This window comes from Leiobunum rupestre, chromosome 8, assembly GCF_980474605.1.
Source record: "Leiobunum rupestre chromosome 8, qqLeiRupe1.1.hap1, whole genome shotgun sequence".
In the NCBI taxonomy this organism is placed as follows: domain Eukaryota; kingdom Metazoa; phylum Arthropoda; class Arachnida; order Opiliones; family Sclerosomatidae; genus Leiobunum; species Leiobunum rupestre.
In genome coordinates this window covers 42,626,883-42,647,556 of record NC_143391.1, presented here as the reverse complement: position 1 = coordinate 42,647,556, position 20,674 = coordinate 42,626,883, and the positions used below count along the sequence as shown (strand labels likewise).

At 39.7% G+C, this 20,674-nt stretch overlaps 2 protein-coding genes across 2 annotated transcripts; one reads left to right on the top strand and one right to left on the bottom strand.

Annotated features, from left to right (window-relative positions):
• Window positions 1–300: 300 nt before the first annotated feature.
• Window positions 301–5,578, top strand: LOC149933396 (prostatic acid phosphatase-like). Its single transcript, XM_090155273.1, has 9 exons — window positions 301–520; window positions 590–685; window positions 746–979; window positions 1,037–1,132; window positions 1,201–1,290; window positions 1,349–1,469; window positions 2,404–2,492; window positions 3,256–3,544; window positions 3,603–5,578. Exons 1-9 carry the CDS (start codon window positions 410–412, stop codon window positions 3,740–3,742), a joined length of 1,266 nt encoding a protein of 421 aa, XP_090011399.1. The 5' UTR covers window positions 301–409; the 3' UTR covers window positions 3,743–5,578.
• On the bottom strand, window positions 5,405–7,088 carry Gmppb (GDP-mannose pyrophosphorylase B). Its single transcript, XM_090155274.1, has 2 exons — window positions 6,888–7,088; window positions 5,405–6,814 (listed from the first exon to the last, which is right to left on the bottom strand). The coding sequence occupies exon 2, from the start codon at window positions 6,784–6,786 to the stop codon at window positions 5,698–5,700; it is 1,089 nt and encodes a 362-aa protein (XP_090011400.1). The 5' UTR covers window positions 6,787–6,814; window positions 6,888–7,088; the 3' UTR covers window positions 5,405–5,697.
• Window positions 7,089–20,674: the final 13,586 nt, after the last annotated feature.

Below are 20,674 nucleotides of genomic sequence, written 5' to 3'. Positions count from 1 at the left end.
TGACTCGATTTCTCTGGGAGCTTTCGGTCGTTATAATCTTTCACAGGGTAGCTCAGTCGCTCTCGCTCTTTTCAAATCTGTCCCAGAAGAACCTTGCCCAGCTCGAATTTTTGAGCGATTTCCAAGTGGAAAAATGAAACTTTAGCAAGTGCCGAAACACTTATTCCGCTTCCTCTATCGGCGAAAAATTGCGCTTGTGTGTGAAGCGGCCATATTTAAAAAAAGTGGGGACTCTAAAACGTGATTATGATTTATATATATGCTCCATCTATCGACCGCAAATAGAAACACGAAATGTAAATAATATTCCCAGCCCAGTCATGAGACTGAAAGTCAATGGCCACTAGTTTCCAGAGAAAAAAATATAATTTTTTTAACACAAATTACTTTTCTTTAACGTGTTTATAAGATGTTACAACCCAGAAATATTTTAGAAATTTATGCCTTTTTGGTTCTTGTAATAATAAGTCAACTACATTTAGTAAAACCTCAAGAGTCAACGCTCAAACAGTTATTTATTGTAAGAACAATATTTTAGGGATTGTTGTGCACTGTTGTTTTCTAATTCATTAGAATTTACTTTCTCTAGATTTTTAGACATGGTGATAGAAATCCAATTTCTCTTTATCCTAATGACCCGAATTCCGTGTCAGATTTTCCTGATGGATTAGGGGAACTGACTAATGTGTGTTTCATTTAATTATGTTACCAAGCATTTGCTTAAATAATGTTTTGAGTGTTTTAGGTTGGGAAAAGTGAACATTATGAATTGGGAAAATTCATACGTACTCGCTACTCTAAATTTCTAACAGATGATCCTAGGGAATTGTTAGTGAATAGCTCAAATGTAAATCGTTGCCTCGATAGTGTCGAAGCTAATCTAGCGGGACTCTACCCACCCAATGGAAGGCATGTTTGGAATAAAGATTTAAATTGGCAACCAATTCCAATTCATACCAGACTGGAAGATGAAGACAATGTATAAAAATGCTGATTTGAATCGTATACCAATATATAATGAAATGTTTGCTTGTAGGTTTTGACTTTGGACCCAAAATGTCCAGAATATAATAAAGAGTTAAAGAGAATTTTAAATACCCCTGATGTTCAAAACTATTTGAAAGAACTTCAAGTAATTGAGTTGATTTTTTTCTTACTATTTTTTTAAAAATGACTTTTAATTTTATTTATTTCAATTAGCCTTTGTTTGAATACTTGACAAATAATACTGGAGAAAAAATTAATACTATACAGTCTGCTTCATATATTTTTGATACTCTAGAAATTGAGGTATTAGTATATTTGTAAAAATTTAAGTTTCTGTTAATTAATTTACTTTTTTTTTTAGAAATGGAAGGGCCTAATAGTTCCAACTTGGAGCGATTCTGTTTGGGAACAAATGAAGAACGTCCAAAATTTTAGTTTTTACATAAGATTTAGCACTACATTGACTAAAAGACTCAAAGGAGGTTGGAATTATGTATTTCTTACTAAAAAAATGAAACATGTACCTGTGCAGGGTCAAGGTTTCTGGGAAGGTGCATGTTTCATGTGAGATATATTAGTTGGTTTATTTTTGCCTGTTCTCGGACTTAGTGTACTGTTTTTACCCTAAAACGTTTTATTCACCTGTTCCGGGGATTATAATTACTCAGCCCCTAAACTCTTTGTTGGTTCCGGAGGATTAGGGCTACTTTTTACTCCTTCTGAAAAGGAGGTGTTAAGAGACTAAATTGGATTTTGTCATCTACTAGCTAGAATTCATCTGCTAAAAAGGCCGCATACGCCAGAGCAAGTGAATAGTTTGAGGCAGAGTAATTCTCCGGCCCGGAACAGGCAAGTAAAATGAGTACACTTTTTGTCCAAGAACAGATTAAAAAAAAAACATTTTTTACTCCGATCTCAAACTATTTTCCACCACAGAATCTGAGTAAAATGATGACATAGCGTTACTCTTCTTACCATACTCCAAAATCCCAGAACAAACGAAAAGAAACCACCTATTATATTCTTATGATATTATCACTAAGAAGCTATTTATGCCACTGAGAAAATACAAGTTTACTCTTTTTACAGAAATTATCTAGTCCCTTATAATATTTTCTATTTTTCACCAATAATTCTGTTATTATTAATTTAATAAAATGAGAGTCATAAATTCTACTATAATTGAAGTTGCATTAACTCAATTATTAGTTAAATGAACTTTTCAGTAACTAATTATCTAATAAAAAAAAATATTCTAACTACTACTAGATGGTATTATACAATTCATAAAGTGCAGAGTTCTGTTTGGGACAAAAGCTTAGGTAGTTAATAATTCTAGTAAGTCTGGAAGGTAGAATTGTATATTCTCAGTAACCTCCATACATATTATTTACCATATAATTATCCACTTTCCAGGTCCAATACTGAAAGATGTTGTAAATAAAATGATTGACAAAGCTAGAAACAAAAATTCCGTTCAGCAAAAAGTGTTTATATATTCAACTGTAAGTCATTAGTGGTGGGCCGAAACCAATATGATATCAGTATCAGTTGCTGATTAATCAGTTTGCGTCTAAATTACAAATTTCACCTGATACTGATATTTTCCTGATATTTTAAAACCAATATTCTCAAAAACAAGACCGATTGTGCAACTAACTTTTGGCTTTGCTAACTTATTGGAATATATTATTAAAGGTAAATGTAGGTTAAATATTGGTAATTGGTAAAGATAAAAATAGGTTAAATATCGGCAATTGTTAAAGGTAAAAATAGGTTAAATATCGGTATTATTTGGCTAGATATTGGTATCGGCAAAAGTGTCAATCAAACCATTTTTTATTGAATGTTACGAGTGGAGTGGAGAGCGGAGGGTATAGAAGTTAAAAAGTAGAAATAATGCCACCTGGTGAGGGCTTTGAGAACTAAGGAAGGACTGGAGAAGGCTAGCAAGCGTTTTGATTTTTTGCCACTTGACGGAAACGCTTCTACCATCTATTTACGTATTAATACAAAACACGAAAGAGCAAACCAGAAAAAAGGTGCATTGTCCATTCTAGCCTAGCCTTCTATGTGGTCTTATGTTGATAGTAAATCTTTAGCATTGGAAAGTATCGGAACTTGCACACTTTCGGTAATTATGTGACTTTTGGTATCGGTAATAATTGGTTAGATATCGTTATTGGTTAAATTACGATATCGGCCAACACATTCTGATGTATATGGGATGTCTTTACTCCAGATGAGATAAAAGGAGTTTCCTTTCAGCATGATACTGATGTCACAGCTTTACTGAGTGCCATGACTGTTTACAATAAAATTCCACCTCCGTACTGTGCCACTGTTTTAATGGAGTTGCATGAAAAGGGACCAAGAAATCACACTATTCGCATGATGTACGAAAATGGGACCAGGAACCCTTTTCCGCTTTTTGTCCCTGGTTGTGAAGAAGACTGTCCTTTGGGACATTTTATCCGTCTAACTAAGGATTCAATACCCGATGATTGGGCTAGGGAGTGCGGTTTGCAAGAGGAACAAACCCCTTTTTCATCCAAAGGTGCATACATTTGTGGAAATAAAATTGTGGGCTACTAATTATATATAAATTTTTTCAGCACTGACGGTTATTGGCGCCATGGGCATTATACTGCTTTTGTTGGTGTTTAGCACAGGAGTTATGCTTTGGTTACGATGCCAGAAGGAAAAAAGTGGAGTTAGATATTCCAGAGTACCCGAGGATTCTCTTATTAACTAAATATTAATGGTTGTCATTCCTGAATGTGTCCAACATATCATAATTTTAAGGTACATGATAGGCACCTCTAACCCTTGAAAAGGCGAAAGGGGGTATTCAATTTTGTACAAAAAAAACTTAAATTTAAAAACAAATAAATAGTCTAATGAAATTAGAGAATTTAATCAAAAATTATGACAATTTTTCACAGAGCAACCAGTTTCTATAATCAGTGTCAGTGTCAGCGTCTAAGTAACATGATATATAAGTATGACACAAAAGGACATTTGTTAGGTGTAATGCTAATATGTATCGACCAAAAATTTAAATAATTTTTTTAAAGGGCAACGCAGGTGGGAATCATATATATATATATACTAGATAGAAATTGCATCTCCGCATGTGCCAATCCCCCTTTCATTCCTCCTCTACCTAAGTCCCCCCATAGTTTATGTTCCCCTGCCAGAGGCGCAGATGCTGTTTTTATCTATCATGACTTGTGTTGCCCTTTAAGTGTTTAAGTTTAATGGTTCAATGTCAGTAGGTACTATTTAACTAGTTTTGATATCAGTAGGTGGAATTTTTATGTACACCCATGATGATTATAGAGAATGGGGTTGGGGGTGCCCAGCTGGAGAGTGAAGCTAAGGTGTAGCACTGTTAGGCGCCAATTATAGGTTGTTTTGAACAATAAACTTTCGAACTTGTTTTTTAAGTGTAGTACGCGAAAGTGCATTTATATTTGGAATTAAATTGGTAAAAACGAAATAGGTGGATACATATGTGCACAATACCGACCACTAGATGTCTTTAAAATTATACGTCCGACTTAAAAGACTACTTCCCCCAGCCCCAGGACCTTGCACTCTTCCTGTCCCGGGCTTACTGCCTGTGTGAAACACCTCTGCTCCAAGGTTAAAGTGTGATGGAGATAAATCTAAAAATAATCTCTTCACACGATTCTAAATTAGTCTAAAAATCAGGGAATTAACTTCAGTTGCAAATAGGAAACTTTTACTAAAATATAGGTTAAAAAATACAAAATAAGTCAGGGAAAACCTGGAAGAGTCAGGGAATTTGATTGTGAAAAAACTGTGGTAACACTGTCACAACGCCATAAAAGCTGCTTCATTGCAAATTTAAAATTGAAAGGGCAAAATTCTATTATAATTTGGGCAAATGTATCAATATTTTTTTTTTGGAATTTTGAATTTTTGCCTGGTTGAAGGTTGTGTACCTGCTTGTTTTATATCAATTTTTGTTAATATATTAAACTGCATATTATTTAAATTAAGTGATTTTTCTATTAGAATTTTTCCCTTTCTAAGTTTGCAAGTGATAGGCAAAGTGCATTGTTACCTGTAAGTCCCAAAAACTAGCTGAGTTGCTAGTTATAAAGCTATGTTAGTGAACAAGATTATCAGTTAAAACTGAATGTGTCATATGTTATGTTACTTATGTTGTAATCAATATAATTTGGCAGTAAAATTAATATTAGCCCGAGCTTAAAATTGTGTTGTGTAAAAAAATAAAATTGTTGAAGTTATTTAAAAAATAGAATCCTGCACTGAAATTTCAGAAATTGTCTGTACTTTTGTTATTCAAAAATACTTTTACATTATTGAAACTGGCTTATTCGGTGTATTGAAAAAAATGTACTATTAACTGTGTAAATAAAATTTATTAATGTGTACAAGAATGAGCTCGTCTTGGAGCCAATTATAACAAAGGCAAATTTTGGAGTATTTTCAACATAATGAAATGGGAAAATTTAAAAATCAATAAGTTACTTTTTGGAATTTCATTTTCGCTTTTATATTGTCATGGAAGTATAATAAATTTTATATTATAAGAAAATAGTGTATAATTTAAGAAAATACAAAAATATTTGTGTATTTCTTGTGATTTTGCAAACTGGGTAAATTTCATCAAAAGTGACACAATTTATATAATTCGTTTAAATGTTTAAGGTTTACCTACATAATAACTTGAGGTTCAGTAACCGACTCTGATATGGCTTTATGAGGTAAAACTTTACCACCATTTATATACGTTTCATCCTTAACAATAACATCTTCACCTAGTACCGAAATATTTTCCATCCTAACCCATTGACCAACTACACAACGCCACCCCACGATACACGAATCCAGCCATGAATGAGACCTTATGATGGCTCCTCGTAAAACCGTACTCCTTTTAATGCAAACCCCATCTTCTATACTAACACCTGGCCCGATAACCACATTCGGCCCTATACGACAATTTTTCCCAATTTTGGCACTTTCATCGACAAGCACATTGCCCACAACCCCAGTTTTTTGGTATAAGATTTCTGGTTTATTACTTTTAATCATGTTTAAGTACATGCACATCCCTGTTAGGAAATCTTTGGGTTGTCCCACATCCATCCAAAAGCCTTGAAGTTCATAAGCAAATAGCTGTTTCTGCTCAGCCATTTGGGGGAAAACTTCTTTCTCTATGGAAGTAGGTTTAAGCTCTATTCGATTGAGCACTGAAGAATTAAACATATAAAGCCCAGCATTAATCTTATTTGAGACAAACTCTTGAGGTTTTTCAACAAATCTATCTATTTTACCAGATTCGTCGTAAATAACTACCCCATACTTTGAGGGCTCCTCTACTCTGGTCACCACTATTGTTCCTTCTTTACCATGTTCTTTGTGAAACTTTGCTAAGGATTTAAATGGAAATTCACAAATGACATCACTGTTTAACACAAAAAATGCTTCTCGATCTTCTCCATTAGAACACAGTAAATTTTTGGCCAAAGCCAGTGGCCCAGCGGTTCCCAAAGGTTCTTCCTCCATAGATATTGATATACGAATACCTAACCGGTCAGCTTCTGATTTTATCTCTTCTTCCAACTGTTCAGCGCGGTAACTAACTGCAAGTACAACGTGATTTACACCTGCTTCAACCAAAGCTTCAATTTGGTGCATCATCATTGGCTTGTTACAAAATTCCACCAAGGGTTTCGGTTTACTCAGTGTCAACGGTCGAAGCCTGGTTCCATAACCCCCAACCAGAATTAAAGCCTTCATTTTCAGTCAAATTTCACTACGGCAAAATCTATTTTGAAATAAAAATCGTCATCAGTTCTGACATGCTAAGTAAAATGTGTCTAAGTGGAACTCTTTTTCACTTCTATAAAATTTGATGGAAGAATATTTTGCAATTGACATTTAGGCCTAATGATAAAGAAATGATACTGCCACGTATCAAAGCATCAACTTCGTAGTCTTCGTTTTATCAGTCTCACAAGTTCATTTCCGAAACCCCTCTCTAACTCCGAACTCCTTTCTGCAACTCCGAATACATGCAAATATGTATCTTAGATAAATTTTAAGCCTATCTTAATATCTTATATATTTTTTTTTGATGGACACAAATCGGTGTCGATCCAAGGCCTTAGACACCTGCACACAATATCTGTTTAATCAGGGTGAGATAAGTGTAACGGCTACGCCAACGGGGTGATACGTGGGGACACCCGTGGCGGAAGTATTCCGACCATCCGTTGGGGGATTGGTAGTCGTCCTCACACGGCCATCACAAACTCTGCGTTCCAGACGCTTGGGATTACAGGAGAACGCCACAGTCTACTCCAGGCATAATATCTTCTATTGCATACTATTTCGTGAATGTGAATAAAATGATTAAGAAGCCCTCTGGTGAATCCGCCTTCTAGGGCCTCTTCAGCTCCAATCAAAAGAAATCGGATAACCAAATTGCGGCCCCGTAAATCGCCTCGCATCTAATGTTAATTTGCGTGTATGAATAATCCCGATAGGGGCGCTACATACGACCAAAAACCTACTATCACCAAAGGCGGGGAATACAAGTGAAATCGCGGAAAAAAATGTTTTTTCTTCGGTTTTCCACTTTCCTATTTAGAAAAAACAAGGTATAGTAAGTTAAACTATCTCTTCGCAATATATTTATGTATAATTCATAATTAAAAAAAATATTACCTTATAAATATTAAATGAAGAAAAAGAGACGCGTTTTTTACGCGAAGGCGCCATATTAGAATACATAGTTTTGAAGGCGGTAGAAGTGTTTAGCGCGTTTTGACGCGTAAATAATATATCTCTTAAAATTTATAAATCTTTAATAATAACAAATCTTTATTAATAGTATATATATATAGCAAATTAACGAGTTTATAACCGTTCTTAGGTATTATTTTCTGTAAATCTAATTAGTTTTAAGAGTAATAATCTTAAAACTAATATAATTGAAGATAAAAGATGCTTAGGTACATCTTTGGAACTAAATAGGTAAAAGGTAGAGGATGATTTCTGTTCAGGTTTGTACCTTTATAATGGAAAAAAATTTCAGTCAGATAAAATTACGAACCGGCCCTTCCTAAATATACAAAATTATCATATGTAACATAACTACTCATAAGTATGCCTATGTATAACATTTCCATTGAAAAAAATTCAATGAGACCTTGTTTCACGCGGAACATACATTAAGCGGACCCAAAAATTAAAAAATGCTTATAATCCTTCCGCTATTGAAAAGGTTACCCAGGAAACAAAATCTCGTGATCGCGAGACACGAGCTAAACTTGACATGGGCAAAGCCAGAAACGCGCGATGAATTCTCACTAACTTCCGTTTCCAATCAGTAAAGTTGATGACGCGTATTTTGTCCCGGAATTGTAAGTGACGTAATTTACGTCATATCCCGTGAACAAGGTTTCATTAACGAAAATACTTTTATGGCATACTTATGAGTGATTATGTTACATATGCTTATAGGGAATAGTTACGTTAGTATTGTATGTACGGCTATAAACCCAACTACGAACATAAGGGCCCGGCTATCTCCTACAAAAAATGTTCTATGAACATTTTACATACGGGCATTCGTTGTGAGGTATTCGCGGTTTTAACGTTACAATTTTGCGCCTTCGTTGACTTAAAACGCGTACGCCACCGTAACCGCGTTTAAAATTTACCACCCAGCTAAATACCTTTACAGACGAGGCTTACAAAAGTAACAAAACTGAGTTTGGTAAACCGAAGTTTACTTTTTATAACCCGTTTCAGTACAGAAAAATAAACTTTGGTTTAATTAGCGGAGTCTAAACCCGGATTAACAAGCCTCGTCTTGTTATTTCTGCAATAAATCGCTTGAAAACAAGGCCAGTATCAATGAATTGAAAAGAAAACACGACACCGATGAGTCTGTTCGATATGTAGAACGCGAGCGAATCAAACGTATAATAAATTATATTTAATACTTTAAATTAGTATATACATTGTGTATTATTTCAACGCTAAATATAGACCTCAGAGCCAGAAAGAATATACTTGGTTAATACCTTATATGATCCTTTAGCAAAGACAGTTTCTCTAAACAAAAGTACATCTAATTTTAACAGAAGCAAACTGAAAACCTACTATAAACAAACAATTGTAAGTATTATAAATAGTTAGGCGTATGCGACCAATGCAAAATTCCCAAACAAACAGTTATGAAAAATTTAACTTTTGGATATCAGATAGCAAAGGCCTAAGCCTTCCTAACTAGCCCTTAAATACAGTAAACTATTTTTTTTAATAATAAAAATAAGTTGCAACAATTATTCAAAAGATAATCTATCATCTCGTAAAATAATAATATGAATCCAAAAACCACATTTTGGATAGTTGCAGCCTTCTCTCGCGTTGTACTGAAAGCTAAAACCGTTAAAGAAAGTGGAAAAGACCACTAATGAATCAACAACACCTGTAAATGGTTATTGGGATCAGTGCCTACGTTATTCACAAAGCAGACCTGATCACTATAGTGCTTCGTGCGCGCGGCGTAGATGGCGTAGGAGTAACAAACACAACACCCCGCACAAGGAGAACGCAACCCGTTAAAACTTCAAAAGTCGTATATTTTCGTAAAGTTTTGGCTAGGTACCCAAGGCACCACCTTATAGGCCTAAGTCATCGAGCGACTTTTGAAGCCATTAATTCAGGTGGCCGGGTTACAATGCGTAGGATGGTGGTGTCAAGCCCTGCATGCCACGCGAGCTAACAGCTCCCTACACTTACTATTACCGTTAACCTCAAAAAGTTTTTATGGAAGGGGAAACCGAAGATCTCGGGGGAAAACCAGTGGGAAGAGAACTTGCAAACTCTACGCAGAAGGCGTTGTTCCGAGTTTTTACCTAGTGCCACAAGCTGGGATCAACCCGGCTCCTCTTGCTGCGAGGCGAAAGTGCTAACCACTCCGCCACTCCACCTACACTCCGTCATCCCATCGTAATTCGGACTTCACGGTTCTCAAGGGCATTGTAACTGCTGACAATTTTGACAGCGCTAACAATGGCGGACTTAATCCTTCCACATGGAGTACGTCACTCGCGCCTGCGCTTTACGGTATAGAGCCTGATATTTGGCGAAGCGGGAGAGGGAAAATTCAGCCGGGTGTTTAACGTTGTGCTGCCTTTCCCTCTGTTAAGTGTTCACTGGCAGTACCTTTTTCCGTTTTGACTCGGCTACCTTCAGTCGTGGAGGGGTAAAAAGGGGGTCGACTTTTAACGGAACTCTGACGGAGCCTTTCTAAAGGAGATTGCCGCCTGCGAACAGTCCTTACGTTTTGTAAGTCCAATTGGAAACCTATTATTTTCCAATAGGAACTATTGGAAATATTCCTTCAGAATGGGTTTCCAATAACAGTCCAATAGGTTTCAAATTGGTCTTATATATTGGAATTGAATAGGGATCAAGTCCAATTGGAAACTTATAGGTACTCCATAGGTTTCCTATAGGTAACATTCCCGCGTGGTGTATTGGAATTCAATACTTAGGGACAGAGTCCAATTGGAAACTTATGGGTACCAGCAGGAGACATGACTAGGAGTTCACTGCCGGGCGCTTTTCGAAACTCGCGTTGGCAACGAATGGTGTATTGGAATTCAATACTTAGGGACAGAGTCCAATTGGAAACTTATGGGTAGCAGCAGGAGACATGACTAGGAGTTCACTGCCGGGTGCTTTTCGAAACTCGCGTTGGCAACGAATGGTGTATTGGAATTCAATACTTAGGGACAGAGTCCAATTGGAAACTTATGGGTACCAGCAGGAGACATGACTAGGAGTTCACTGCCGGGCGCTTTTCGAAACTCGCGTTGGCAACGAATGGTGTATTGGAATTCAATACTTAGGGACAGAGTCCAATTGGAAACTTATGGGTACCAGCAGGAGACATGACTAGGAGTTCACTGCCGGGCGCTTTTCGAAACTCGCGTTGGCAACGAATGGTGTATTGGAATTCAATACTTAGGGACAGAGTCCAATTGGAAACTTATGGGTACCAGCAGGAGACATGACTAGGAGTTCACTGCCGGGCGCTTTTCGAAACTCGCGTTGGCAACGAATGGTGTATTGGAATTCAATACTTAGGGACAGAGTCCAATTGGAAACTTATGGGTACCAGCAGGAGACATGACTAGGAGTTCACTGCCGGGCGCTTTTCGAAACTCGCGTTGGCAACGAATGGTGTATTGGAATTCAATACTTAGGGACAGAGTCCAATTGGAAACTTATGGGTACCAGCAGGAGACATGACTAGGAGTTCACTGCCGGGCGCTTTTCGAAACTCGCGTTGGCAACGAATGGTGTATTGGAATTCAATACTTAGGGACAGAGTCCAATTGGAAACTTATGGGTACCAGCAGGAGACATGACTAGGAGTTCACTGCCGGGCGCTTTTCGAAACTCGCGTTGGCAACGAATGGTGTATTGGAATTCAATACTTAGGGACAGAGTCCAATTGGAAACTTATGGGTACCAGCAGGAGACATGACTAGGAGTTCACTGCCGGGCGCTTTTCGAAACTCGCGTTGGCAACGAATGGTGTATTGGAATTCAATACTTAGGGACAGAGTCCAATTGGAAACTTATGGGTACCAGCAGGAGACATGACTAGGAGTTCACTGCCGGGCGCTTTTCGAAACTCGCGTTGGCAACTTTAGTATTGTATTATATGCCTAGATGGCGCTAAACTATGAACAGTGATAACTGCGATAGCACGTGACACTTTCGCGCCTTTACTCTACTATAAATACGGCCTGTTTATATTTGAAAGACACAGACTGACGATCTCCCTCATGTATAACTAAAATGTAAATAAAATCTTTAACTATTTTGATACTACGAGTAATGCCTTTTTAAACGACACAACATGGTGTCAGTAGTATCACCCATGCTGCCACTACCCGTCTACTTTGCCTAGTCGGCGGTTCTCTTTTGCTGTCCTCTCCCTACCACCATGGCTACCCGCTTTCGTGGACCTGACCAGTTCGATCCTGGAACTTCCTATCCGGCTGCTGCATGGACGGCATACCGAAATAATTTCAAGTTGTTCGCTGCGGCATCGAAGATCAGTGATGAGACGGCCGAAACGCAAGTTGCAATATTCTTATACACTCTTGGGTCGCTTGGACAGAGGGTCTATGACTCCCTCGTTATACCTCTTCCTGCCGGCCGTGTGACACCTACTTTGGACGAAATTTATGCTGCCTTTGATCTCCACTATGAGCCGTATAACAATCCTGACTCGCATCGACATGCATTTTTCAACACCCGACAGAAACAACACCAGCCTTTTGATGACTTTTTGACTGATCTCCGTTCCCGGGTCCCAAACTGTGACTTTGGTAACCGATGTGATTCCTTGCTTCGCTATCAGATCCTTGCTGGAGTACACAACGCTGTCCTTCGGAAAACCTTGTTTTCGCATCGGAACCTTACTCTAGCCCAGGCTATCGCCATATGTCAAGCTGAGGAGACCTCGGCAACGCACGCAGGATTGGTTGATGCTGTGCCACCTCCTAATGGACCACCTGCCACCATACACACGCTCTCCAGGCGTTCTTCCTCGCAGTCGTCCCGTTTCCAGTCCCATCGTCCATCTTCCGGTCATCGGCCGGCTGTACGGTCTTCTGATTCCCGTTTTTCCCAACCACATGGCAATGCCCACCAAGGGTCTTCTGGAAGATTTTTCTCTCGCTTCTCGCGGAACACTTGTCCCAACTGTGGACTCCTTCATTCTCACCAAGCACGATGTCCAGCAGCTGCCTCCCAGTGTCGTAACTGCTCTCGCCGAGGTCACTGGGCGAACTTATGTCGAACCAGATCATACAATACTCACCTTTTAGACGCTCCGCTCTTGCCACATCCACTGTCTACTGACGACGAACGACATGATTATCACTATGTATCGCCTGCTTGTCAAGACTTACACTCCCTGGAATATTCACCGACGCCGTTGAGACTGATCCTCAGGGTGCCTACCAGACAAATACCAGGCCTCGGGATGGATATTTTCTGGACTTGCCTTCCTCCACAGCCCCAGAATCCTATGATTTCTCATTACACATGCTTACTACTATATACAGTGTCACTAATGGACGTGCAAAGTCTTCGATCGACGATGAATGGTATGAACGGATCATTATTAACAATTACTCAATTAACTTCAAACTAGATACTGGATCCCAAGTGAATATAATACCTGGATATATGTATGATGCAATACCACAGGAGCCGCCACTGAAGCCATCATCTCGTCGTATCATTGCCTATACTGGCCACACAGTACCAATTTTGGGAAGTATTGACATGGTATGTACCTCTTTTGCTGCTACGATTTCTCTGGAGTTTTTTGTTACCCAAGGACGGGTGACCCCTATCTTGGGTGCATATGCATCGGAGGTGCTGGGCCTTGTTCAGCGTATGAGGAAGAATTCCATCCAAAGGCCCTTCGTAACATCTAAATTACAGACACACAAGCAACCCACCGACATTATACAACAGTATGATGATGACTTTGACCGTGTCGGTTGTCTTCCCATTGAGTATCACATCGATCTTAAACCCAATGCCACGCCTCATGTCTCTGTATCTCATAAAATTCCACAGGCTCTCTATCAACCAGTCTACAATGAACTACAACAAATGCTTAAAGATGGTATAATTACTCCAGTTACTGGGCCAACTGCTTGGGTCATCCTATGGTTGTCGAGAGAAAGCCAAACGGAGGAATACGCATCTGCCTTGATCCACGCAAGCTCAACCCCGCTATAAAACGAAAACATTTTCCGGCGCCGACGGCTCAAGAAATTTTTTCCGGGCTACATGGCAGCCGACTATTCACCGTCCTCGACGCAAAGAGTGCCTTTTGGCAGGTGAAACTAACTGAGCAAAGCTCCTTTTTATGCACCTTTTCCACTCCGTTTGGAACATTTCGCTACCTCCGCATGCCCTACGGCATCAGTACGGCGTCTGAGGTCTTTCAAGAAGTAATGTATACCATCTTTCCTAGACATGAGTTTCCAGATACATACATCTCTACTGATGACTTTCTACTGAAGGCGAAGGATGATCTACACCATGTCCAACTCCTCACTGCCATTCTTGAACGAGCACGCGCGTCCGGTCTGACGTTCAGTAAGAAGAAGCTTCAGTTGGCAGTTCCCAGAATTAAATACTTGGGCCATATTATCAGCCCAGAGCAAATAGAGATTGATCCCGACCGAATCAAGGCGATCACTGAACTCCCTCCCCCTCAAGACAAACGTGCACTTCAGCGCTTCCTGGGTATGGTTAACTACATAACCCGATTTTTACCATCATATTCAGAAACAGCCGCTCCTCTACGGGACTTCCTGAAAAAGGACAAGGAGTTTCAATGGACCGCCAATCTACAAGTAACATATGAAACTCTAAAACATTTACTCTCTTCTGCTCCTGTCCTTGCAGCCTTCAACCCTGCAAGACGCTGTAGGATCACAGTGGATGCCAGTTCTGAAGGTATTGGTTCTGCTCTCCTACAAGATGATAGACCGGTCGAGTATGCGTCCACAACTTTCACTGACACCCAGCGCCGATATGCGCAAATTGAGCGTGAACTCCTTGGACTTGTTTATGCATGCGAAAAATTCCAATATTATATTATGGGGCGACATGTGGACATTGAAACCGACCACAAGCCCCTGACAGCAATAGTACATAAACCACTACATTTACTCTCGCCACGCCTGCAAAGAATGGTAATTCGCTTATTACACTTCAATTTTTCTTTGACATATGTCCCAGGATCTAAGTTGAAGATAGCCGATGCTCTTTCCCGTGCTCCTTTGGCACACAAGACGCTCAATACCACGGAGATGGAGGGGCCCTACGTTACTATACATACCCTGACATCCCTCTCGGAAGAGAAATACTCTGCACTCCAGCAGGCCATACGAGATGACTCGACTTACCAGACGATCTTGACGTATATTTACGATGGCTGGCCAGCATTGCACGAACGAGTTTCAGTAGACGTTTCTCCTTATTGGCCATACCAGGAAGAACTCCATGAACAAAATGGCATTATCTATCGGGGTACGCGCTTGGTCATACCCCCACTTATGCGACAGGACGTAACGAAGCAATTGCACTCGGTCCATCAAGGTATAACTGCCTGCCTTGCGAAAGCTAGACTACACGTTTTCTGGCCGCAGATCACAGAGGACATTACTAGGTTTATCAAGGGCTGTCAAATTTGCTGTACCCGCGATCCGGCAAACTTCAAGATTCCGGTACATCCTCCTGCTCTCCCCTGGGAAACGGTAGCGACGGATCTCTTCCAGCTTGACAATTCAAAAATGATAGTTCTGGTAGACTACTTCTCAAAGTTCATAGAGGCACAGGAGCTACGAACAACTACGGCTGACTCGGTAATAAACTTCCTAAAGCCTCACTTTGCAAGGTATGGTGCACCTCAACGTCTAATTTCTGATAATGGTCCTCCGTTCTCGTCATACAAATTTAAAGGTTTTTTATTAAAATGGGGCGTACACCATATTACCAGTAGTCCTAACTATCCCAGATCGAATGGCATGGCCGAGCGATCTGTGCAGACAATTAAGAATCTCCTGACGAAAGCACGAAGGGAAGGCCATGACCTGCAATACGTCCTTTTAGAATACAGGACCACTCCCGTTGGTAAACTTCCCACACCAGCGCAGATGCTCATGGGACGCCAACTACGAACGAACAACACTACCTCAACCGCAACGCTTCAACCACAATTTCCGGGGAAAAACAACGACACCCTGTTCCGCTTCACTTGAAAGTAGGAGACAATGTATATTATCAAGTTTCGCACAAACTTTGGGAGTCTGCACAAATCATAGCGGAGGCGGAAGAGCCACACTCGTACGTCATCAGGACTGGATCAGGCAAAATCTTACGAAGGACGAGGATACACCTGAGACCTGGGCCATTGAAACTACCACATCTTGAACCTGGAGCTTGCGGCACCGCACAACCCACATATTCGAGAGTGTCATACCAGCAACCAAAATCGTCCTCATATGGTCAAGGAGGAGAAAATCATGCCCCATCTTTTATATTACCATCCTGTCGACCACGAGTGCCAACGCCGGACCAACTCAACCAGATAGAGGAAGACCAGCGAGAGTCATTGACTCCAAGTTTCCCACCAGCTGCAACGAATGCATCTCCTAGCACGATGGAAGATCGTCCGTGTTCAACTAACAGACCGGATACTTCAGAAGGGAGTCCTCGACCCGATCAGATGTCTCGACTACTCAAAAGGAGTGCTGCTCCTTTGGCTCCAGAACATATTCCGGTTTCACCATTCCCGCCGATATGTCCCCCCTTTCCACGAAACCAATCGGCGCCGAATCATCGGGATTCTACGATTGAACAGATCCGCACAACACGTTCAGGCCGTGAAGTCAAGAAACCCGCGACGTTAAATATATTAAAAAAAAAGGGAAGTTGTAGTATTGTATTATATGCCTAGATGGCGCTAAACTATGAACAGTGATAACTGCGATAGCACGTGACACTTTCGCGCCTTTACTCTACTATAAATACGGCCTGTTTATATTTGAAAGACAGACTGACGATCTCCCTCATGTATAACTAAAATGTAAATAAAACTATTTTGATACTACGAGTAATGCCTTTTTAAACGACACAACAGCAACGAATGGTGTATTGGAATTCAATACTTAGGGACAGAGTCCAATTGGAAACTTAAGGGTACCAGCAGGAGACATGACTAGGAGTTCACTGCCGGGCTCTTTTCGAAACTCGCGTTGGCAACGAATTGTGTATTGGAATTCAATACTTAGGGACAGAGTCCAATTGGAAACTTATGGGTACCAGCAGGAGACATGACTAGGAGTTCACTGCCGGGCGCTTTTCGAAACTCGCGTTGGCAACGAATGGTGTATTGGAATTCAATACTTAGGGACAGAGTCCAATTGGAAACTTATGGGTACCAGCAGGATACATGACTAGGAGTTCACTGCCGGGCGCTTTTCGAAACTCGCGTTGGCAACGAATGGTGTATTGGAATTCAATACTTATGGACAGAGTCCAATTGGAAACTTATGGGTACCAGCAGGATACATGACTAGGAGTTCACTGCCGGGCGCTTTTCGAAACTCGCGTTGGCAACGAATGGTGTATTGGAATTCCATACTTAGGGACAGAGTCCAATTGGAAACTTATGGGTACCAGCAGGATACATGACTAGGAGTTCACTGCCGGGCGCTTTTCGAAACTCGCGTTGGCAACGAACCACGCGTCTTCCCCTTTTAAAAATTTTACCCCTCCCAAACCGTGGTATCTCTGTTCTCGAAACGGAGCGAAGATAAAATATTTTAGTGCGCTACCTAATGAGGATTGGGGGAACTATCGCTATAGAAAGAACCGGTTCTGACTGGGTTGTAGAGACACCTCGGCTCGAGAATGGTTTTTTCTTTAGAAAGAGCTAGGAGGAACTATAGTATAGTTCCTGGCAGGGGCGGATTAACCCTTTCGGCGCCTTTAGGCACAGAAAAATTTGGCGCCCCTTGGCATTGGTCAGCTAAGGAGGGGCGTATCGGTTTTTAATAGATAAATAAATATATTTTAGTTTCCCCAAACCTTTTCGGCGTTATTTTGAGCAGGGGCAAGTCAAGTACATGGACCGTGGGGCTTTATCAGAGTTTTGTCGCCCCTAGAAAAATGGCGCCCTAGGCACGTGCCTACTTTGCCTAATGGTTAATACGCCCCTGGTTCCTGGTTATATTATGGGGATAAGTATATCCTAATTGACTTCTAAAATCCTTTCTGATGGTAGAATTTATTACACTGAAATATTCTTTTTTGCACGACTTGTCATATTTTTTTCTCTCTTTTAATCAAATTTGCGAAAGCTTCACTTAACCTATACAATTTCTAATCAAACTTACGTCGTTAGTATTTTTCATTATAAATTTATGGCAAGCTAAACGATAACAATTTTCTAAAATATGAAATTCATTTGCAATAATTGAGTCGAGGTGATTTTTAATCTCTAATATTTTTGTATTCATATCTACCGTGAACACCCGTTTCTGCGTGGTGGATTGGAATCGAATAAACGTGTGGGTATCTCCTAGGCTTCTTATTGGTTACATTCCCGTGTGTTTTGAAAGAAATACCACTATATTTCCTTAAAACAATATTTTATTTCATATAACAAAACCGAAAATAATCATTTCTTATTTTGCTTAGTACATTAAAGGGAATATAACCTCTGGTATTTCTGTCGCCCTCCGAGGGTTCCAATATTGTCCGCTGCCTCCCATCGCTTTTCACACCTGCGGCGCTGATAATCGCTGATTGCGAAGGGAATAAAGGAAATTGATGGGGTCTTCCATAAAGAACGCGTTGGAGGTTCTATTCCCTTTAAGAGTAACACACTAGCTAGAATTGCAAATTTGTCATGATCCCTGTGGTTTCCATTCAATTTGGAAGTTTACAAATATATCCCCTTTTCATTACGTCAATTATTACACCTTTCTGTTGATTACTGTTTAATTTTAAAGCATAAAAAGTATGGGTCTTTGTTGTGTTTACTATTGTAATACTCAAGGTCAGCTATAGGTGGCGCTATAAGTCTAGCTAGGGGTTTACATTTGTTTGTCTGTCAGTATGCTTCCCAACCCTCGTGCTAGATAGGCAGTTCCTCATTATGTAAATATCATCAACCATCATTAAAACTATTTATTACTTTTATACATTCACGACTATGTATCATTGATAGTACGGGCATTAATACAACAGTCTTAGTGGCAACTTTTAACTGCGAAACCGTTCATTCCTTAGTTTCGATATGTTGTATCATAAGCCTATCATAAGGTCCCCATAAGCAAAGGTCTACCATATAGGGACCCATGTTAACGGCGTTGTCCTGGACACGGACAACTTAGATCACGCGTACCGCGCTTTAGCGGCCCCGTCAATCGCCTCGCATCTAATGTTAATTTGCGTGTATGAATAATCCCTATAGGGGCGCTACATACGACCAAAAACCTACTATAACCGCTGGGTCGGGCAATTTTTCCCTGGTGCTATCTATATTCCCCAACTCGAAGTGAATAGCTTAATTAGGGCTGTGTGAGTAGTGGTTTTAGGCCATCGAGTCGGGTATCGAGTACCAAATTTTCTTTCATCGAGTATTCGATTCGAGTAATATTGAAGTCGAGTCGAGTAATCGAGTACTTGATTAAGGGGAAACTTTCCCTTATTCGAGTCGAGTAACTTAAAATAAAACCTCGAGTAATATTTTTAACGAGTCGGGTTATCGAGTACTTGATTAGGGGCTGGTTTTATTCGAGTAATTATGAAATTAAATTCAATAGGAGTATAAAGTAACTTTCAATGCTGAAAAATATTCCTTTAATTTAAATGAACCACAGCTTACACAACTTTGTAGGTACCGTTTATTGCCCCGTTAAAAGTTGTAAAAACCCCTCTTTGAACATTGAAGCATCGACAAGTATAGTTATTTGTCGATGATTGATTAAGCAACGAGGATAGAAAAAACAAATATTCGACGAGTTTAGAGAGCAGCTTATTCAAGTAATCGGGTACCCGAATATGCCATTTCCCATGTAGCACAAATCTTCCAATTTACAGTTGGCTGATGGTCGGACACCGGAAAAATAGTATGGCCATTTTATCCGACTAAGAGCCAACCCGAAATTTTGGGGGTTGACGTTTTTAACTTATTAACGAACATATAATTTAGTGACGTTTTAATGTTGGCCAAAACGAATCTATCACTATTTAGTCGAAAAGTAGGATGTTTTATGGTTGGTCAAACCATCTTTGTTTTGGGCACGGCGCCTACGCTTTTTTTAGGTTGGCTATGGCGACACTTAGGATTTTGAAATCGAATATTACGAAAATTAGGAAGTTTATAGGTTGGCAAATCCGTCTGTACCTTTTCACGTTGCCTACCCTTTTTTAATATGAATACCGACTCTGCCATGCCGTCAAAATGGATGGCAGATTTCAATTTGCGTCGGAATAAAAAATATTTTATGTTAATATTTCAAATTAATTATAAAGTACAAATTAAGTCGGCCGACGGTCCGCCCATGATCGGCCCACATTATTTTTTACCGTTAAAATGTCCTAGCGCATTTGTTTTTGGCAGGACATCGACTGGCCTTTAAATCACGACTCCGTACTATATCTAATCTGACTAGAAGTTTAATGTAAATGTACTTAGCATCTTTAAATAACAGTTGGTTGAATGTACTTTTAGAGGTCGAAATATGAACTATCTTTTGTATACTAGCCGACCAATTGCCAACTGATGTACGACGTTATATTTGCCCTTGCGTCGCACAAAACTAGGAAATATTCCGCTATAATAAAACAAAAACGTAAATATGTTTTAATTAACTTCTGGTATGATGTCTACTACTACGAAACAGTTCAAATAGTCAGTCGAAAAATCTATTATTTTATAATAAGTCCCCTCTGGCATAGGTCATATGGGTGTAGATGAATTTATTTGAAACAAGTATAGTTCACAAAGATCCCACATTTAATTAATTATAGAGTTAATTGTTAGTCTATC

What these genes read in the sequence shown, in the direction of transcription:
- LOC149933396 (XM_090155273.1), top strand. Translation starts at nt 410, where the DNA reads ATGTTACAACCCAGAAATATTTTAGAAATTTATGCCTTTTTGGTTCTT. An exon ending in GATTAGGGGAACTGACTAAT is followed by an intron (nt 686 to 745) that starts GTGTGTTTCATT and finishes TGAGTGTTTTAG; the next exon opens with GTTGGGAAAAGTGAACATTA. An exon ending in AACCCCTTTTTCATCCAAAG is followed by an intron (nt 3,545 to 3,602) that starts GTGCATACATTT and finishes AAATTTTTTCAG; the next exon opens with CACTGACGGTTATTGGCGCC.
- Gmppb (XM_090155274.1), bottom strand. Translation starts at nt 6,786, where the DNA reads ATGAAGGCTTTAATTCTGGTTGGGGGTTATGGAACCAGGCTTCGACCG.